Source organism: Pararge aegeria, chromosome 12, assembly GCF_905163445.1.
Source record: "Pararge aegeria chromosome 12, ilParAegt1.1, whole genome shotgun sequence".
Classification (NCBI taxonomy): Eukaryota; Metazoa; Arthropoda; class Insecta; order Lepidoptera; family Nymphalidae; genus Pararge; species Pararge aegeria.
Genome location: NC_053191.1, coordinates 11674512 through 11695508, shown reverse-complemented (window position 1 = coordinate 11695508; position 20997 = coordinate 11674512). Strand labels below are relative to the sequence as shown.

General features: G+C 36.9%; 1 protein-coding gene across 1 annotated transcript; it reads right to left on the bottom strand.

The window, feature by feature from the left end:
* Window positions 1–706: 706 nt before the first annotated feature.
* Window positions 707–20655, bottom strand: LOC120628400 (PHD finger protein 12). Its single transcript, XM_039896755.1, has 14 exons — window positions 20482–20655; window positions 20081–20265; window positions 18596–18742; window positions 17084–17289; window positions 16583–16731; window positions 15808–15882; window positions 13832–13965; window positions 12686–12804; window positions 11207–11400; window positions 10045–10290; window positions 5575–5876; window positions 3930–4074; window positions 2743–2921; window positions 707–1516 (listed from the first exon to the last, which is right to left on the bottom strand). Exons 1-14 carry the CDS (start codon window positions 20527–20529, stop codon window positions 1309–1311), a joined length of 2337 nt encoding a protein of 778 aa, XP_039752689.1. The 5' UTR covers window positions 20530–20655; the 3' UTR covers window positions 707–1308.
* Window positions 20656–20997: the final 342 nt, after the last annotated feature.

Here is a 20997-nt window from a genome sequence, read left to right as displayed (position 1 = left end):
AGTTTCCTTTTTAGAATCCAAGACTACTCACATTTTATATTTATTGTTTTTACAAGAAATGAAGTACCCGTTTATGATCTCGTATTCAAATCATGATTATTAACCGTACATAATGGCTCACTACGTGCCTGTAATTATTAGACTTTCTACTAAGGAGAATACTATTTCCCAGTTTTTTAACTAGATGGCGCTCTTTTGAGTCCATACAAATAGTAGTTAACTTTAACGCATTCGAATAAGAAAACGTTTGTAGAAAATCTCACACTAGGCACTACCAAGCACGGGTCTCCTACCTTATTCAAAAATGTTGTAGTGGCTGCACTACCCAAGTGAAGTCTACTAATCCAGTATACTTCACACGCCTTTTGAGAACATGGGGAATTCTCAGGCATGCTTTATCGCAAGTATTATTGAACTCTGTCTCCCCGAAAGGGAAGTCAAGATATAAGACATAAGGCTATTACCGGATTCAAATAGAACGTGTTACATAGGCTTCACAAACGAAATTGCTTCCGGTTTTAATTATAAAAAAAAAAAAAAAAAAGATACAAAGTTGCTTTCAAAAACGATGCTATTGTAAACCAAAACTTTAAAACATAATATAAATATAATAATATAAATAGGGCGAGAGCAAAGATTTAAAATAACATACGTGAACATGTTATTCTCATACGTGAGTTCTCCGCGGTTTCACCTATATTAACAAAGGGTCGTAATAAAATGTTTTATTGGCCAGGCAGATAACTTTCTAAAAGATGTAAAGACGTACCGTAATTTTAAGTTTATGGGACCAAGGAACATGTTGTAAAGAGCAAGAGCTATCTACATAAGATAGTCTTTAATACATTGAACGCCTCCTTTTGTAAGAATTACTATTCTGTGGCTAAAAATGACAATAGCTTTATCATTACAGATAGTTATACGGTATGGCAGATTTTTTTTTATGAACTTTAACGTATGAAGAATCATTTAGTCAGCGCACGCGGATAAAGCAAGTTAGCGCTTTTTTAACAAATACTAATATTTCAGGCTCATCTTACTGTCAAGAAATATAGAGAATGCTATTTCTGGATAAAATAACTTTCTAATGAATGGGTACATGGAGAATTTTTAAATTTAATATAATTTTTTTTAATATTCTATATAACGTCTGGTGGTCAGTGATGCTGAACGCACACAAGCAGTACCCAAGCTGCAACAGGGCTCTGTGTAGTACACAATGTGGTCATAATGTCATTGTAAATGATACAGAACACTTTAATCGTGGCGCCGTGCAGAACCATTAAAGTCTTTAACACATTCACAAGTTCACAGAGCGGGCTCATCCACCTCCGGCTGGTGCGGGAAGGTCTGGTGGTCAGTGATGCTGAACACGTACATGCGACAGCCGAACTGCAACAGGGCGCCGTGTGGCACCAAGGCGGAGCCCTCCCAAGCCGCGCTCGCTGGAGGCGGAGCGCCAGGACACTTGCAGTCCATCTCTTCTTCCACTGCCACAGTGAGAGACCCGTTGAGCCTAAAAGAGATCATACTGATCATATCACGGCCGATTGGCGCAGTGGGCAGCGACCCTGCTATCTAAGTCCAAGGCGGATTCGAAAAACCACAAATGGAAAACGTTTCTGTGAAGAACATGAGCCTGGGTGTTTATCTGTATTAGTATTTATATATATTATCTATATATATAAAAGAAAGTTGTGTTAGTTACACCATTTATATCTAAAGAACGGATGGACCAATTTTTATGATATTTGGATCTTTTTTGGATTTCTCTTAGACCGGAATAGGATAATATGTAATAAAAAGTTACATTTATAAAAAAAAAATTATCCGCGATACGAAGTTCGCCGGGACAGCTAGTTATTCATAAAAATATTCATTAGTTGTCTGAGTACCCATAACACAAGCTGAGCTTATTTTGGGGCTAGATGGCGATGTGTGTATTGTCGTAGTTTATTTTTTTTACTATACACTTTCAGTTAAAAAAATTCACTGGTTTCGGAAATCGTGCAAGTCTCTCCAAATGTTGAAGTAGAAACTAAATGAATATAATACTTGTAGTCATTGAAATTAAGAATACAATGCTCTGAAAATAATCAATAATTTAGTTTATATGATGTATATTATATGATTGCATGAATATATGGGGTTAGATAAAGATTTATTTTCAATATTACGCATATATATTTAGGATTAAATGATCAAAACAAAATATTACTGCGGCTTTTTTTTTTGCAAAATTTACAGAATATCAATGAATTTATATAATGAATGTCGAGCCCAAGCGCCTAACAAAATACTATGAATTTGAAACAGCATTTCCGCTTATCACGTTTAATATAGATTATTGGTCGACTGTTGCTACATCTGTTTTTACCTAGCCAACTCGAGGAGGAGATTTCAAATATTTAATTTTAAAATGAACGAGTGTCTAACTAAACTTCCGTACTACTTTCGGCTAATAGTGAAATTATGATATGCATATATTTTATCGGTCAACGTTAACTAGTAAAGTGAGTTCACTCCTTGACGGTTGTACGCAGATCTCCCTGGCTCAGAGGTGAGCGCTTTGGTCTTATAAGTGGCAGACACCAGGATCCATCACTGGCACGGCAATTTTGCATCCTAGACATTAGGCCAAGAAATAAATACATGCAGACGAATTCTTCAGCAACAAGCTCAGTTAGTTATATGATAAAGTGACCTTGAAATAAACGATTTTAAACAATTTCAATTCAGTACCGTGGTGGTTTGGTCCTCCTGGATCGTACGACTTGACGCAACGCTTGCGCTCGCGATTCCGCGTCGTCGGTTGCGTCTCCTGTCGCGCCCTCCCCGTGGGACAGGTCGCACGCGTACAGAACGCCGTTAACACGGGTGCCCCACTCGGAGTAATTAATCAGCTCGAAGTGACGGGTCACCTGTTGAACCAACTTCGTTTGAATGTACAGTCATTCCCGGTAATCCGACAAACGTTTTGTAGGGCAGTGCGGAACTATCGAATTTGTCGCGTTATAGAGTGCCACGGACCGTCCGAAGAGTTCCTTGTAATCAGTCATCAGATCCAATGGTAAAATTCTATATGTTATACTTTGATTGCGAATATTGTAAAAAAATATTCAATCATAATGTCGGAATCGTGTTATGTTTGATTACAGGGGTGCCGGATAGACAGGGGGGCAACTGTATTTAATACACAGTGATTTTATTATCGTCGAACATCGAACATCTGTTCAATCTTAAAACATTAGGCAATAATTAAAGGTAACTAGATCGGTGATAAAAAATTAAAACATGTTCCGCATTTAGAACTTCAAGCAACTGTAAGTAATTTATCGTTTTTTTTTCTGCAGAAATTGATTGAATTGAAACCTCCACCACACCGCGCCGCTTACGCTGGATACAGGATGCTTCTTTTACTCTAAACTATTAATTTAATTTTGTTAATTTTTTATTTTTTTTTTACATACAGACATTGTAGACATCGGACCGAATATATCTATCTAAAGACACGTTGTATGACGAATAAAAATGTATACAGAACATAATTCAACAAAGCACGATCTACAAAAATTCATCACCAGTATTCGATTTTAGATGATTATAATTATTTTAAGTAACAAATAAGTATACCTAATATTTCACTTCTTGTTTAAATAAAACCAATTCAATCACTCGTTATCACATTTATACATATGGGTATGGGAGAGTGACTGCAATGCAATTGTGCTTTGTATTGGCCCAATCTGGGAATCGTTTTGGGGACCTTGTGATCACTAGATCAATAGGGTAGTCAACCAAATTTATCGAAATGAGTACACACATAACATAGATAATCCCGACAAAAGCAAAAATACAAAAGTTTTAACAACAAATGCTTATATGTATTAGTAGTATAAACGTTTAAGGTATCAAGTTTGTTCACTGACCTCATCGCAAAAAATTATCGCGTGTCGCGGCGACACACGGCGACAGCGGCTGTCCAGCACCACGTCGCACGCACCGTCGCTGCCGACGCTAAGAGCAGACAAACGCATCGGGATCGCGCGTCCCAACGCCGCTTCTCCGCCATTTCTACGATTAAAAAATATTTTATTTTATTGAAGTGAAAGCTTATTTCATCCTTGGGGTAGCCTGATTCCCTAAAAGTGGCGGATAGGGGAGTGCTCGATGGAGAGTCACACCTCCACTGGGTAGGAGGAAAATAAAACACCACAAGGCCAGAGAAGGACACTCTATAAAAAAATCCCTACCCCAGGGTAGGGATGATGAGCCCGGGCTCATCCGGGTCAAGACTGGGGCACACAGAAGATATGGCGGCGGACAGTGGCGTGCACAGAGGATATGCACAGGGTATGCATATGATATAAAATTAAGAAAATCTTCAGTACGAGTTACAAAAACTTAAGAATAGGCATTGTAAGTTATATACAGCCTACGCTTAAGTATTTATAACTACGTACTGGAGATTTTCTTCATTTTACATCATGAAAATTAAGCTTAATTTGCTATACTCCGCGAACAGCAGGAGAATCTGTATGGTGTAATTTATAATTTTTTCAACCCTTATACTCCACATATATATCGTTTGCATAACCTGTGCATAACCTCTATGCACGCCATAGCGGCGGATGAGCGGCACGTGGGTCATTGGCGGCGCTCAAACCTCGAGGATGGCGAGTCTTGGTGTCAGGTGGCAACCGGCCATAAAATGCAATGCCAAACACATGTCATGTCACGATACGGCTTGCGGTAAGGTATACGGAGGGCCGACCCAGAATATAGAAAGCGCCAGAAGAATACTCATGATGAAAACTTATTTTGGCGCACCGCACGCAGTTTTTTCCGTAGGTATTACTGCCTAAGTTAGGCTGAACCATCACGCTCTGAGGTGGAATGGCTCGATCGGGTGAACTCGGGACTACCGAGCGTACTCGAGCGAGAAAGGTACAGTCAGCTGTTCTTTGATGTTTTGCTTTGTTTAGTATCTTATAATTTTTATTTGTTTTACATTGTGAGGTTGGCGTGTTTAGTTAGCGAATAACTTTATCGTGCAAATATTATACAATGAAAAAACAAACTTTAAAGATTATAAAAACGACGTTATTGTTTTCATTTCGGACGTGCGGTTAGCGTGTTTAGTTAGCGAATAACTTTATCGTGCAAATATTATACAATGAAAAAACATAAACTTTAAAGATTATAAAAACACAGTTATTGTTCTCATTTCGGACGTGCGGTCTTAAGCACACACTCTTTTTTAATTTACTAATGTTCTGTATGCTGTTGTTGTGTAGCATCATTAGGATGTAGGATACTATTTATCTAATACCTCTATGCGAAATTTGGGCAATATCGGTCTAACTGTGCATCAGTGGCGTGCATAAAGGGTATGCACAGGGTTTGCAGATGATATAAACTTAAAGATAGACATTGTAAGATTTAATAAAATTCTACCCTTTAGTATTTATAACTCGTACTGGAGACTTTCTTTATTTAATATCATCTGCATACCCCCTCTTAAACATCCGGGAATATTTCCTAGATGAGTTTTTGGGATTATTCGTGACTTACCTGGCTGGTGGCTTGAGCTCGCACAAAGCAGCTTTGACAAGAGCATCAGCCAGGTCCAGCGCGGGGTGCGGGGGTTTGGGCACGGGGGTGGGCGCGGGCGGAGGGGCGGGGCCCCACACCACAGCCGCAATCCGCTCGCGGTCCGCGCGCGGTAGCAACTCCGACGGCAGCGGCAATCGTCGCACGCCGAGCTTAGCGAGCCTCGCTCGTGTTGCACCGCGTAACGCGGAGGCGGCACGGGTACCCCACGTTCCTGTGCCGCTGCGGCGCCAGCGACCGGCACCCGCTTCGCCAGCGGCAACCTCGCGACAATAATGTTATACTATAGCTAAATGGACTTAGAGTAGAGTGCCGTGTGCAGATGAGAATACAGTTGTCACCATCTTTCCTCTTCCCGCGGGTGTCATATGAGTTGACTAAGGGATTATAACGGATAAGTCAAAGTCAAAAATATCCAGTAGGTCCATAGGTGGCACTTATGATGCGTACATTACATGAGAAATGTGTACATGGTCACTTAAAACTAAAGCTACGAGGGTTCTTAACGCGCCCTGGTCTAGGAAGAAGCCCACAACAAACTCAATCGGGTGTTAATTTTTGTTATCACCATCTCACATTGTCATTTAAAATTATTATAAGAGCACCCTGGTTCTCGCAATAATTAACACAACTTTATGCTGTAATAGGACTTTTCTGTAAGCTAACGTTTAATACAAACTTTGAACTTTTAAAGAGACATCTCGAAAATATCAATGGGTAGTTTACTGTATGGATTTTTAATTGTATGCATTTTCCTTTAAACGAATTATTAATTTTATGTCACCGAGTATACTGTACTGCTTGTTGGTGTCACTATTAGAATGTACTGCGAACACCAACCCGTCTTGCCCATCGTGGTGTTTAAAGGCAAACCTTCCCTTGGGAAGGCCTAAAGTCTAGCAGTGGACTGATATAAGCTATTGATGATGTAGCTAAATAAATAATCCAATCCAATCTAAATGAACGTCTCAAGTCTGCTATGCAATTGCGTCTCGGCGGTACATCAATCACAAAAAGTATTTAGGAAAAATAAAAAACATGAAAAATTTGTTTTCCACGACTGCGACAAAAAGTCGTATTTCTTTATATTCCTCAAGAACTGTTAGTTTTTCCGGAATAAAAAGTATTATATGTCCGTTACGAATTCGTGCAGCACTGAGATACTTTTATATATTACGTTCGACAGTGACGTGCACTGGGTTTTAATCAGGGTATGCATACAGCAGGAAAATTGCATAAAACGGCAAAAATCCTCCTCTTATCTATATATATATAATGAAAATGGTCTTCGTTTGAGGCTCAATCACGCCTAAACCACAGATCGTATCGACATGAAACTACCACCATTCGATGCGAAATTTTTCCTAGATGGTTTATGGCTATCTATTTTTGAATTCCAACATTCCTTCATTTTTTTATTGCTGTTTTACTTTTATGAACATTTATCCCGCTAATAAAAACAAAAGATAAGCATTTTCTCTTGATTCTTTTGTTTTCATGGATTTCAACAGAGTGTATTAAACGGATTATGGTTTTTTACATTCAGCTAAGAATCTACTCACGGTAGTGGAGAACGGCTGGACCAATTGGGCTTTTTTTTTATCTTCAGAATTGTCAGGAGAAAGTTTTGTATGTAAGAAAATTTTAAAAAAGCCCGATAAAAAGTTAAAAATTTCGATGATAATCGAAGAATTCCCATCTATATAGTCACTCACCACGAAATCTCGGGAACCATAAGACTTAGAAACGTGAAACTTAGTAGGAATATTACTTTTGCTATGTAGAGGTCAGCTATGAATAGATTTTAAGAAATTCATTCCCCAAAGGGGATTGCGGGGGCGTTAACAATGAACAATTCCCGTTTTTAAACTATAGCTCCTATAGACTTCAAATTTGGTAGGAATCTTCTGTAAGAGGTGTAGAAATAGGCTATGAACGAATTTTACGATAGCTCACCCCACAGGGGGTTGCGGGGGTGGGTATTAACAATTAATATTTTTAATTTTCCAGCTAAAGCTCCTACAAGCTCCAAATTTTGTAGGAATTTTCTATAAGTGATGTAAAAATGATTTATGAACAAATTTTACGATATCCCACCCCAAAGAAGATTGCGGGGGCGTTAACAATGAAAATTTTCAATTTCCAAGCGATAGCTCCTATAGACTCCAAATTTAGTGAGAGTGTTCTATATGTAATATAAAAATGATCTTCGAGCGGATTTTACAATGAATCACCTCCAAATTGGTTTTAAGTTAACAATAAAAAATTTCAATTTCGAAATTTAGCTTCTAAAAATTCTAAATATGGTAGGAATCTTTTATTATTCACATAAAGAACATCTTAAAATGGATTTCAATAAAGTCTACTTCCGACAGGAATTGCGGGGGTGGGTGTTAAAATCTAAAATTTTTATTTCTAACCTGTAACTTCTACAGACTCCAAATTTGGTGGGGATCTTCGTGTATGTAGGGATATTCGTGTATTTCCTTACAACAATCGTCTTTTTGGCAGCGGAGAAAAAGTCATTGAGAGGTTTCAAAAACTTAACTGTACATGTAGCTATCCAATCAACGGACTAAGAATTTTACATTCATTTTACTTTTGCAGACTACATAACCGACGAATTCTTTTATTGCGGGATCGCGGAAATGTAATAGATTAAAATGAATGCATTTTCCAAGCACATGAGATGTGGAAAAGAAATTTAGTTACTTATTCCAATAGAATTCATAAAAAACATGCACAATTAATTTTCTATAAAAAATTGATGTCACGTAGAAAATTTTAGTTAACAGAAAATTCGTCGCACTTGAACCTAGACAGATTTCAACTTCACATATGAGACTTGCAATGACTTTAACTTAAACTTTCAATGCTCATTTCAAATTTTTTTCTTCATGTCAATTATTATTAATTTTTGGAAGAAAGGCACGGAAATGATTGCACATTGAAAGTTACAATGTATATTAGTGAGAAAAATCACCTGGATGAAAGATACAGGCTAAATCGATGGAATTTGGAATTTGAGTAAGTCTAAACAATATCGATGCTTACAGTTCTATCCGCGGGGCCTATTTATGTTCATACAAAAATAAAAAAAAGGAGAATAATAAAAATATGAAAAAAATAAATAAAAATGAAACATAAAATGTAATTTATTTCCTTTTTCAATTCGCCCAGCGAAGCGGGCTGGAAACGGCTAGTACTAGTTATATATAAATTTTAGGATAGGCAGTACTTTTGTGCATTCATGAAGTGAAGGCCACTTGACGTTCGACGTTCATCCTTAAAAAACCTTTGCTGAAATTAAAGAAGAAAATAGTCGCACCAATTGATCTAGCCCTGTATTAGCAATTAGTAGCACAATTCTTTATCATGTTAGCCAGCTAGTTGCCATAATTGGAACACGCACGAAGCGCTTTTCATCTAAGTTTCTGATACGGACTGCTAAAGTTTGGAACGCTCTTGCCGATTCCGTGTTTCCTGATACTGTGTTGACATACAACTCGAATGTTGAAAGTAAGAATTAATATACATTTTCTAGGCAAGCGCGCCCCAACTTAGACCGCATCATTGCTTTACATCAGGCATGATAGTTGTCTATCAAGTCTATCAAGTAAAAAAAATAAAAAAAATGTTAACCTGGCTGGCTAACATGAAATGTAACTAATGTGATCAAAGTGTGGCCAACGAGCATAATGTTTTCTAATTATAGGTACTCTTGTTCTTTTGTCAAAGATGGTAGCAGGGTACCGTGTCAATGGGTATGACGATTATATTAATCCCTTATCTCTAACTGGTGAATTGTTAACAGGGACATTATTCCAGCCTGAACATATCGCCTGGTAATATTTACAATGAAGTTAATGGAAAAAAAAATTGTACGTATCACGAAATTCCAAATTTTTTAAAGTGTTTGATAAAGTTTTTTAAGTTCCTTTCGTTCCTTTCTAACGGACATTAACTTTATTAACATCAAAGACCATTTGTAATAGTATTTACTGTAATTTATGCATGTAAGATATGTAAAAGTATATTTTAGTTCATTATTTTTTTTATATTAAATATTTATGAATTATTTTACTATGTAGTTATTTGTATGTATTTTTTATTATTTGAGGAAACACTCTGCTATCCTCATGTTTTCCTTATTTTTTTGTCTTTATCTATGTAGTTATTTGTATGTATTTTTATTTATTTTATTATTTGAGGAAAACCTACACTCTGCTATCCTCATGTTTTCCTTATTTTTTTTTCTTTATTCCGCCTGCTACTGTCAGTGTTTTTTTTTCTACTTCTGTTTTTTTTTTTAATATTGTAGTTTGCAAATAAAGATTATAAATAAATAAATAAACTATTTTAACAATAATGTGACAACGTATCTTTAATCTAACTACAAAAAATTATAAGACGTCAATAAAAGCTTCTCACCTGTTGCAGCCGTTGCCAAGCTAGCAGTTTTATAAGTCTCTCATCTAACTTCTGGAGCTGTTCTTCAACAGTTGCCAGCAGTTCCTCGACGCCTTCTTCAGCACAGAGCTCCAAACGTTGAGGTTTAGGGCCTCGCTTGCCTGGACTCTTGTCTTCACTTTGTGAAACTTTACGCTTCTTGACGGATGTTGTCAAGTGTTCAAAATCAGAATCTGAAAAGTCACTCGAATCCGAGTTCCTTTCCAACTGTGGAAAAATAACAAAACAGAGTTATTTGTATTCCTAAGGCAAACCAAATAAAGTTAATTATTAACTGGAACCGATTTATTACTTTCGTATGTCAAAGTCTTTCAACGAAATCCGAAAACCGTAAATGATCGGTTTCACTGTGTGAGCGTTGACTGGGTTTAATGTCCGCTGGCACTAAACCCAGTCAACGCTCATGAAAAACTAGAACACCGTGAATATGTATGATATGATACAAAAGTGGGCAGTTCGATTTTTGGAAAATCCCAAAATCTGCAAACATCTTGTAGTCCCTGGAGTAGGGAGTAGTTTGAAGAATTGTTGGCATCACTGTTCTCTGACCGTACCTCAATAAATTGTTACCCCGTAATTTTGTTGCCAGGTACTCTTCTACCGACCATAATCAGTGGCGTGATAATATAAGAGCAAAACTTAACGGTAGGCAGTGCTTTTACGCATGTACGATCCTCTTTGCCGCTACAATTTGCATTGTGGAACAATTTTAGATCTACGGTGATCCCTCAAAACAGGGATTAAGTGTTTCAAAGAAAAGCCGGCTGTAAGGAACTTATTGTTAAAGAAATTATTTTATAGCTATCAATGCAATGGAGGCTCCTTTAGTACAGACGTATCAAAAATTCAAAATTCATTTATTTCAAGTAGGCCCAATTTAAACACTTTTGAAACGTCAAGTATGTCTGTTTGTAGTGACTCTACAACCGGTTCGGAAGGCAAATTCTACAGAAATGTGATACAGAAGCCGACAAGAAACTCAGCAGTTGCTCTTTTCCAACGTTTTACAATTTAACAATCTTTGTTCTATCTTGTGTGAGATGAAAGCGGAGCGGCTTGTTACCAGGCAACCTTGTCATTACACTATTCATATAGATATATACATACACATTAATATACATACCTTAGGCTCATTCTCTTCTATAGCTTTCAGATCTTCATCTGCGTCCTTTTTAGTAGCGCCCTTTAATTTTGGTGTTTGTAATGGACATTTTCCTTCTCCAGTATATTCCGGGCATGAGAGGTTCATGCATATTTGCGTCACGTCTTCATCTTCGGAATCTTCGTATGAACCACCAGCTTTCAGATGTTTGAGTACTATAAAGTAGACTCGTTAAGAATGACGTAAGTGCTTATATATAAAAACAAAATTAAACACACAAAGTTTATCTGTGCATGCGTTTCTCTCACAAATCCTATGTATTCAGGAAGCAACTTATGATTTTTTTCCATCAGAACTGCGTTTGATAAGGTCACGCACGCATTTTTTGCACGTGAAACTAGATGACCCAGTTAAATACGTACTATCCATTGGCGTGCATAGGGTATGCAGAGAATATCATATGCATGATGAAAATGAAGAAAGTCTCCAGTACAAGTTATAAATACTTAAGGGTAGGTTTTTATAACTCTTACTATGCCTATGCTTAAGTGTTTTATAACACGTACTGGACATTTTCTTACTATACTATCTAATAAACGCCATGTATTGAAAGTCATCCGAAATGGCAATTCCGATTAGGATTTTTTTAATTTTTTTTTCCGTTTTTCCTATAATTTTTGCTCCTACTCCCGCAGGTTTGGCCGCTATTATCTTACACTGCATTTTCATTCTTTTTTGACGTGACAACGTCTTATAATTCGATGGAGCCGGCTGCACGCACGAAAAAACATGACGTATGCGGCGCTACCTCGCTCTGAGGCGTTCCATTCAAGGCTTGAAGTGCAAGCGAGAGCCCGGAACGAGTGACAAAGAGGCACAGTCGGCCTCCGCGTTCGACATCTGTCTCTCTCCTACTTGAGTGAGCGATGCGTCCGCGTGAACAGCTTCTATACAATAATACGTTTATATGTTTTCGGCAAGGATGAAGTGCAGTGAAAAGTGAATGTGGTGTCAATTGTTTATAGCAACGATAATATCTATCTAACTATCTATCTATCTTTTTTTTTTTATTAACGATAGGCCAACGCTTGACGACAATCATGCCCGTTATAAGAAATGATGAGGTCTAGGTCGAAGCACGCTTGCCTGGAAGAAGCCTATTCACTCTAGCCTTGAAGGTACCCAAATTATACGTGGCAGGAAACACAGTTGCCGGGAGGGCGTTCCACAACTTGGCGGTACGTATCAGAAACGTGGATAGAAAACGTTTTGTGACTTGATCAGTATAACAATATAAACAATTCCCTTGCGAATTATAGTGAAATTTAACAAAAATGTGTTAACAAAATGTTTTTTTGGCGTTATTCGATGGCAACTTACCACAGTGGCTAGCTAAATTTAGTTTCAACTGAGATACAGAATAGCCCTGTTGCACTCCTCGGATCGCTTATAGTCACTCATTTTAAGTAACAAAACCAGTAACAGTATAGGTCGGCCTACCTTTCTCGCACCGCACGTGTTCGCGACGCGATGGCAGCAATGGTGGCGGTCGACGGTAATGCAACCGTACCATACGAGGTACAACAACACGCCCTCGCATACCCACCGGTACCTTTACTCTGCGAATAATTCAAAATTCATTCATGCATTAATGCATACATACACTCATTCATTGACTGCCGTTTAACGCAGTTCGCAGCGAACCTGCTTTCTGAGTCCAAGGCCGTGGCGTTCGATTCCTACAACTGGAAATGGTTTGTGTGATGAACATGAATATTTTTCACAGTATGAGTGTTTATCAAAATATAATAAGTATTTATGTCTTTTATAATCATAAAAATATTAACGCTACGTTTCCGTAATATATTTGTTTATTACTAGCTTCTGCCCGCGACTTCGTCTGCGTGGACTTCAGAATTGTGTCTAAAGCTTCTAAGTTAACAATTTTGAATCCTACCACAAGAAATATTTGAAAGATAGGTAGAGAATCATGAAGTACATGTCTTTTTACATAGCATAGGTGACATGCAGACAAAATTTCAAAGCTTAGCCCGCGGCTTAGCTCGTAATCAATTTCCCATTTTTCCTACTTAATCGAATAGGGATAACAAGTAGCCTATGTTCTTAACCATGTCGAAGGCTACATGCATGCCAAATTTCATCCAAATCCGTCCAGCCGTTTTAACAAACATCCACACTTTCACATCTATAATATTACTAGCTGTTGCCCGCGACTTCGTCTGCGTTAGATTTTGTTTTTAAAGTATTCAGTATCGCTAAGCCTTAAATGAGTATAGTAGTATATATATATATATATATATAACATGTGACTGTCAATTAATTATAGACAAATAATTTGCAATAAAATAAAATTGCGACTATAATTAAAGATCTAAGCTATCCTATCTCTTAAGTTGGACCAGACTGCTCATGGTGAGCCAATTTAATTTAAAATCGGTTAAGTAGTTTAGGAGTCCATCGAGGACAAACATCGTGACACGAGATTTATATATATTAAGATATAGTAGAATATTAATATTTGTGCATGATTTTCAACTGAAAACCGAGTGAGGTCACAGCAAAAAAATAGATTTTAAAAAAAAGTTCCTTTAAAGTTGTTTTTACTTTAACACCTTATTCACTCACCGAAAAGCGGGTCTAGGGTTCCGAGCGCGGCGAATGAAATCCACCTTAACTGCGTGCTGATCTACAGGCCCACTAAATCGCTCCCACAAAGCAGCACGCTCTGTTGCAGAGATGGACCGCACCACTTTCCAGTCCTAACATCAAATGAACGTGTAAGGACCAAATAACTTGTTTGAATAAATATAAAACAACATGTGATATATTGAACCCATATACATTCGAATGGACTACCCGGTGTCTTATGTCTATCAACCTGGTAGGTGGTAGTGCATTTATTGCGCTCTGTCACAAAAAACTCTGTTACTGCTACCTAAAGAACATATTGAATGAATGAATGAATGAAAAGAATGAATGAATAAATGAATACACTTTTATTTTACACCACATACACATATAGTAAAATTTAACAAAAAGTATACAATTTTTGTTAAATGTTTTGACGGCCGATTGGCGCAGTTTGCAGCGACCCTGCTTTCTGAGTCCAAGGCCGTGGGTTCGATTCCCACAACTGGAAAATTTTTGTGTGATGAGCGTGAATATTTTTCAGTGTCTGGGTGTTTACATGTATATTCTAAGTATTTATGTATATTATTCATAAAAATATTCATCAGTCGTCTTAGTACCCATAACACAAGCTACGCTTACTTTGGGGCTAGATGACGATGTGTGTATTGTCATAGTATATTTATTTATTTATTTAATTTGGCGGCATTATCGCTACATAGCGATCATTCATATCATATTCTAATATAATATAACTAATTTAACATATGTTCTTTTCTATTTCAAAGGCTACATGCATGCCAAATTGCATCCCAATCCGTTCAGCAGTTTCTGCGTGATTGAGTAACAAACAACGACACTTTCATATATACATTATACCTTTCACTTTCATATATACATTGCAGCTTAATTGAGTAACAAACAACCACACTTTCATATATATATTATATATTATATGAAACAACGAGAAACTATAATGGAGTTTTCCAAACTCAGTTCAGCCGTACCTCAACAATAGATGGCTATTAGGAAATTCATCTGGATTAGGTAAATTTATTATTGTTTATTGAACCAATTTTCTTATTTTCCAGTGTCTTTAGCGAGTTCTATATTCAGTGCTATATGCACTAAGAGAGCAGATGATATAAAATGGAGAGAATCTCCAATAAGAGTTATAGAAACTTACAGTTGGCTTTTTATAACTCGTACAATGCCTACCGTAAAGTTTTTATAATTGCTATACTACACAGCCAGCATGGGCAAGATAATTATCTCCCCGGGGAAAGGATAAAAATTTATCTTCTCCCACAGCTTTATCAACTTTCAGAGCACTGCACCAGTGCTCTGAAAGTTGATAAGTATATATTATAAGTATATAAGTTGATAAGTGGAAAAAATATCCAAATAATATATGTGTAATAGTAAACGGGGGTAAACTACTTATATTCCATGTTCCCGTGCTTTAGCGGGTGGATCCACTCATTATATCCCTTGTCAGGGGATATAATAGGAGGATATCCCGCTTAGTTCATGACCTAAATTCAAATTAAAAAATGTTTTATACACGTGGACCTTATCACAGGCACTTATGAAGCGTTCATACATTTAACATGTTACTTTAATGTTAGTGATGGTCAGTGGCGTGCACTGGGTTTCTTACCAGGGTATGCATACAGCAGGAAAATTGCATAAATCGGCAAAATCCTCATTTTATACGAGTTATATAGAAATTTTAGGGTATGCAGTGCTTTTGTTCATGTATGCAGTGCACGCCACTGGTGATGGTGATAACTGCATTCGTTAAATTAAAACTAAAGCTAGGAGGGTTCAAAACGCGCCCTGGTTTAAGAAGCAAGAGCCCACAACAAACTTAGCCAGATTTTTTATTATTTACTATATGCACGACACTGGATGTATTGGCTTTTGATAAATGCTTTAATAATGGCACAGTCAGATTATAATAAGGCACTCACGATGTACTGTTCAACGTGATTCGGGCACATCCAGCGTCCAGTGGGAAGAGCAGTCAATGGTGGATCCAAACAGTCCTGTTGAGCAATAAAAACATTTTAATCAATCCTGTCTTATGTTAACCATACTACTGTTATAAATGCGAGAGTGTGTCTTTTTGTTTGTTACCAATGCACCGCTGCGCCAATTGTGATGAAATTTTGCATCCTGGCGATGGTCATTGGATACTTACTATCCCAAAAAAACAAAGGGTTCGACAGGATTTACAATATTTTTTTATATATTATCTATGTTCAGCAAATTCAAATTCAGGTAAGCCTATCACAGGGAAATACTAATATGATTACATAATAATTTATTATGAGGCTATGTTCGCCAACTCAAACCTACAGCTACGAGGATTTCAAACGCGCTCAAAAAACTTATTTGGGTATTTTTTTTGTTATCACCATCTCACAGTTAATTAATATAATTAGCTATGAAGTTAGAGCAATTGCTACCTCAGCTTTTTCATCGTTTAAGTAATCCTTAATATTATAATAGAATTTTTGCTTTGCAGCTTAATTGCTGAACCAAGTTAAGACTAAAATCATGGAGGCAGAGTTGCAGGGAGCTGGATCCAGGTAGCACAAGACAGTACAGTTTCTTTTACAGTATTTGGAACTCCCTACAGAAGATCGATGTTCAACTGTGGATGTCCACTGGTAGATCGGATGATGATACGATTTATAAATATATTTGTTTAGTATAATACTTTAAAGGCTGTTTTGGTAGCACCTGATGGAATAATAGGGGGCAGTAGTCACACTGCAACAGCGGGGCCAGCTTGCAAGTAGCACGACAGACGAAGCAAGATTTTGCTGGCAGTGGCACGCAACCCCATGCATCCACAGATACTACGCCGTTACCATTCTTGCCGTTTCCCTCTGAAAACAGAGAATAATCCTTTTCCAACAAACGGTTTTTGGCAACTTGGTGCAGATACGTGGCTAGACTAGACAATTCGAGGGAGTATTAGGTTGGATTCATAGCATTTTCTGTTATAAGGTGACCCTGATACTTGCAAGGGTTTAGCTTTAGCAGATAATGGGCCAATTCCATTTAGAATAGAGCTCTCCCATATTAAGACTAAAATGTAGGATACCACCAGGTGAGTAAAGCACTCAATTGTATCCAAAAACAATGATTATAAGTTTTAAATATCTGAAGGGTAACAATTTAAATCATACAGTCCAAAAATAACAAAACGTTATGAATGTAAAAATAACTGTAATATACCTTTTTCAGTTCCAGGAAAAATGCAGGGGATCTTCATTTCGCGCGGCAACTCAAACTGTTTTGGATTCATGACCTTGGCTGCCTTCACCAGTATTTCCATTGGTGAAAGTTCATGTTCAGGTTCCAGCTCTTTCTTGATGTCTACTTCTTCTTTGTCATCTTTCTTTTTCTTACTGAGTGAGTTTGCACGACTGTTTCTTTGTGATCTAAGGATAAAAAACTTAGAATTTTGACACCTTTTTTTTACTTTTTACTGTTAAATATGTACTGATTGTGTTCGTTTTGTTTGTTCTTTTTTTACAATTTATTATTTATAATATTAACGCAACGGGCGACGCGGTTGTTTGCTCAGTTTGATACTGGAGCAGACTGAAAATCAGCACTGAGCATAATTTTGAGTTTGAGACCATTTGTCATATTGTTAATAATAAATTAGTAATAATTTATTTCAAGATCTTGTATTAACAACAGATTCAAATTCAAATTCATTTATTTCAAGTAGGCCTACTTTATAAGCACTTTTGAAACGTCAAGTATGCATGTTTGTGTGACTCTACCACCGGTTCGGAAAGCAGATTCTACCGAGAAGAGCCGGCAAGAAACACAGTAGTTGCTCTTTTCCAACATCAACATTTACAATCATTTTGCTATCTTGCGGGAGATGAGAGCGAGGCTGGCTGCTTCCATTCTACCTTGTCATTGAGGAATTCATCAAATGTATAGTAACCTCGCTGTACTAGATGCGTTTTTACACATTTTTTAAATGTATGCATTGGTAGGTCAAGAATTTCCTTAGGAATCATGTTGTAAAAACTCAACCCCACAAAGAAGTTCTGCACCTTACGCAGACGATATGCAGATATCACTAATTTATGACCATTTCTGGTAAGTCGATTGTTAATTTCAGCTTTTGATTTATAAAGAGTTATATTTTGCCTCACAAAGACTATATTATTATAAATGTATTGCGAAGCTACTGTAAGAATACCTATTTGTTTAAATTTTCCCGAAGCAATTCGCTTGATCCAAGTTTATATATTGATCGTACGGCTCTTTTCTGTAGTATAAATATACTTTCAATATCTGCAGCTTTTCCCCACAGCAAGATCCCATAGGACATAATACTGTGAAAGTATGCGAAATAAACAAGCCTAGCTGTTTCAACATCGGTAAGCTGTCTAATTTTCCTGATTGCATATGCAGCTGAGCTGAGTTTACTCGCTAGGCTTTCTATATGGGTACCCCACTGTAGCTTACAATCTAAGGTCACTCCTAGAAAAACAGTGGAGTTTTCTATTTTAAGTGTTTCTCCATTTATTATGATGTTTTTATCAATTTTTTTTACGTTAGGCAAAACAAATTCCAGAGTATGTCAATAAAGCATTATTTGGATTGCTTCAAACAACTTCAATCAACCATCTATAACAATCATCAGTACAAATTTCTATATAAACTGACTGATCCATCAATGTTAACCCAAACATTTCTTTTTTGGTCACAGCAAATGGTCACCTGGTTTTCTTATCAGTGTCCGATTTATTGTCTGAGGGAGACTGAGCACGGCTGGATCGGGTGCTGGCTTGCTTCTCATCACTGCCACAGCACTCCTTACACAGCCACAAGCCTGCTGGAATGTCATTTTCATCCAGGGGTGGGTCACTAAAAATAATATACAAATATAATAAAAATCATAATATTCAGTTTAATAGAACAAGAACACAAGAATTTATGCCACAGAGAACTCTTTTTATCTGTGATCAGTCCTTGTACTTTAAGTGGATAGGCGTGATGTGTGAGTCCCCTTGTTGGTGAGACACCCTCTCATGCAGCTGTAGAATATCTTTTACACAATATTTCTGGCTTGCCAATCAGAAAAGCTGGCAATTGATTGTGTTGTAGGGCAAGCAAATAAATGCTTGTATTCTTTGAAGAAGATCTAATCCCTTCCTTCACTGTGGGTCATTTATAGGTTGTAATGGATTTCATTGTTTGTTTAAAACCAAGGGACATTGCAGATGGTACGCAAAATATTATTGTGTGATCTTTGTAATAAATAATTTCATGGCAATATTCAAGTTGCTGGTATTTCCATATCACATAGGTATGAGAATAGATGGAGTTTATTTATTTTAATGATCCCTCTCTGTAGGGTGTGAAATACAATGGCCGGATTTTTGCTTCTTGACTGACAGACAAACACATGGATGGGCGGACAGAATAATTTACTAAAATAACTATTATCGTCCAATGATCTTTAATTGGATCATCGTAGGATTATGGTAGAGATTGCATCAAAAAACTAAAGTGGTATTGACTTCTGTTTTAAAGAAAAACTTTTTATAACATTTGGTTAAAATATCATAAAATCCACAAAATAAACAAATTTAATGAGTAACATAATATACAATCAAAAAAACATCAAAAATAATTATATTTCTAGTGTCTTCCCATTTTCAGTTCACAGGCCACTTATTAAAGATGATAGTTTATTTATTTATCTTCATTTATGTAAAAATGAGATCAGCTGAGAGTTTAATTAAATCTTAGCTAGTTTATCAGCATTTAACAATAATTTATACAAAAACAAACTTGTTATGCTGTGCCCCAAACTAAATGCAAACAAAAAACAAAAACACAGACACAGATGATAGGTAGTCCAATGCAATGGGGTAGAAGAAAAAGGTGCAGAACCTTTTGGTTATTACTTGCCAAAGCACTTAGCAACCAACTAAGTACAAAGCATTGGCATCAAACATAAGGAAAAGAAATGCTTAATGGGTTAAATAGTTTACTTGTATGCTGCCACCTAGTGGCGTGCACTTCATACATGCACAAAAACACTGCCTACCCTAAAATTGATATATAACTTGTATAAAAGAGGCTTTTTGTTGTTATATGCAATTTTCCTGCAGTATGCGTACCCTGGTAAGAAAACCAGTGCACGCCACTGCTGCCTCCCCTTGTTGTGGCTGCATCAGGTGCCATAATCAAACTCACTAGCATCCAAGGTGAAAGCTGGCTGGACAGCGGTCACAGCATATCAGATCACCACCTTCACCACACGCATCACACGAATCATGATTATGCCCTTTTCCTGGCCGTTTGTAGTACGGGTGATGGGCCTTTTTTGGCTTTTGAGTGCTTATCTCCTCGTCCGGCGGCTTTATTAGTGCTCGAATCAGCTATAGGAATGTGAAACGATTAATTCACTGAACAAACAATTCGCCTGAAATAGTTCATAGCCAAATTCAGAATTTAAAAGCTCCTAATACATTGATGACAAGTTTTAAAAACAAGTAGCAACCAGGAGAGGTTAAGTTAAGATAACAAGTAATGAATAATTTGGCCAACAGAATTTAAAATGTCACGAATTCTACCAGAACAGAAACTTTATTTACCGGCATAAGTCCGCCAGAAGTGTCGAGATCATATCCCACGTTAGACATTGTGTATCTAACAGACAGTGGTATATAGAAATTTATTTTTCTTTTTCTCCAAAGTATCCTCACTGAGGAAATAAAAATTCATACATTTAGTGATAATCAAAACACCAATATGTAATCAAATAAATAATAAAATTAATTCAGAAATTGAATAAACTAAAATTGAAAACTTCAACCAAAGACAAATAATAGATGGAATAGAAACTACAGACAGAAGCAAAGAGAAATGACAATCTGATCTGCAAAACTCTAGCAAAACTACAATCACAGATCCTTAAAGAGTAGAGTGTACTCTATTCCGTTAGCATGATCACAGATATACACAAAAAGCAAATATACCTAAAATCGATGTTATGGCGCATCTTCGCTTAACCAAATGAAGGCTTACTAGAAATCAGACATCTGGGTAGCATTTATCGATTAAGTAAAAATAATAATTCTGTACCATCATAATTTTTTCTACCGAGCACA

What these genes read in the sequence shown, in the direction of transcription:
- LOC120628400 (XM_039896755.1), bottom strand. Translation starts at nt 20,529, where the DNA reads ATGTCTAACGTGGGATATGATCTCGACACTTCTGGCGGACTTATGCCG. An exon ending in GACACTGATAAGAAAACCAG is followed by an intron (nt 17,290 to 18,595) that starts GTGACCATTTGC and finishes TTTTATCCTTAG; the next exon opens with ATCACAAAGAAACAGTCGTG. An exon ending in TTTTCCTGGAACTGAAAAAG is followed by an intron (nt 16,732 to 17,083) that starts GTATATTACAGT and finishes CTCTGTTTTCAG; the next exon opens with AGGGAAACGGCAAGAATGGT.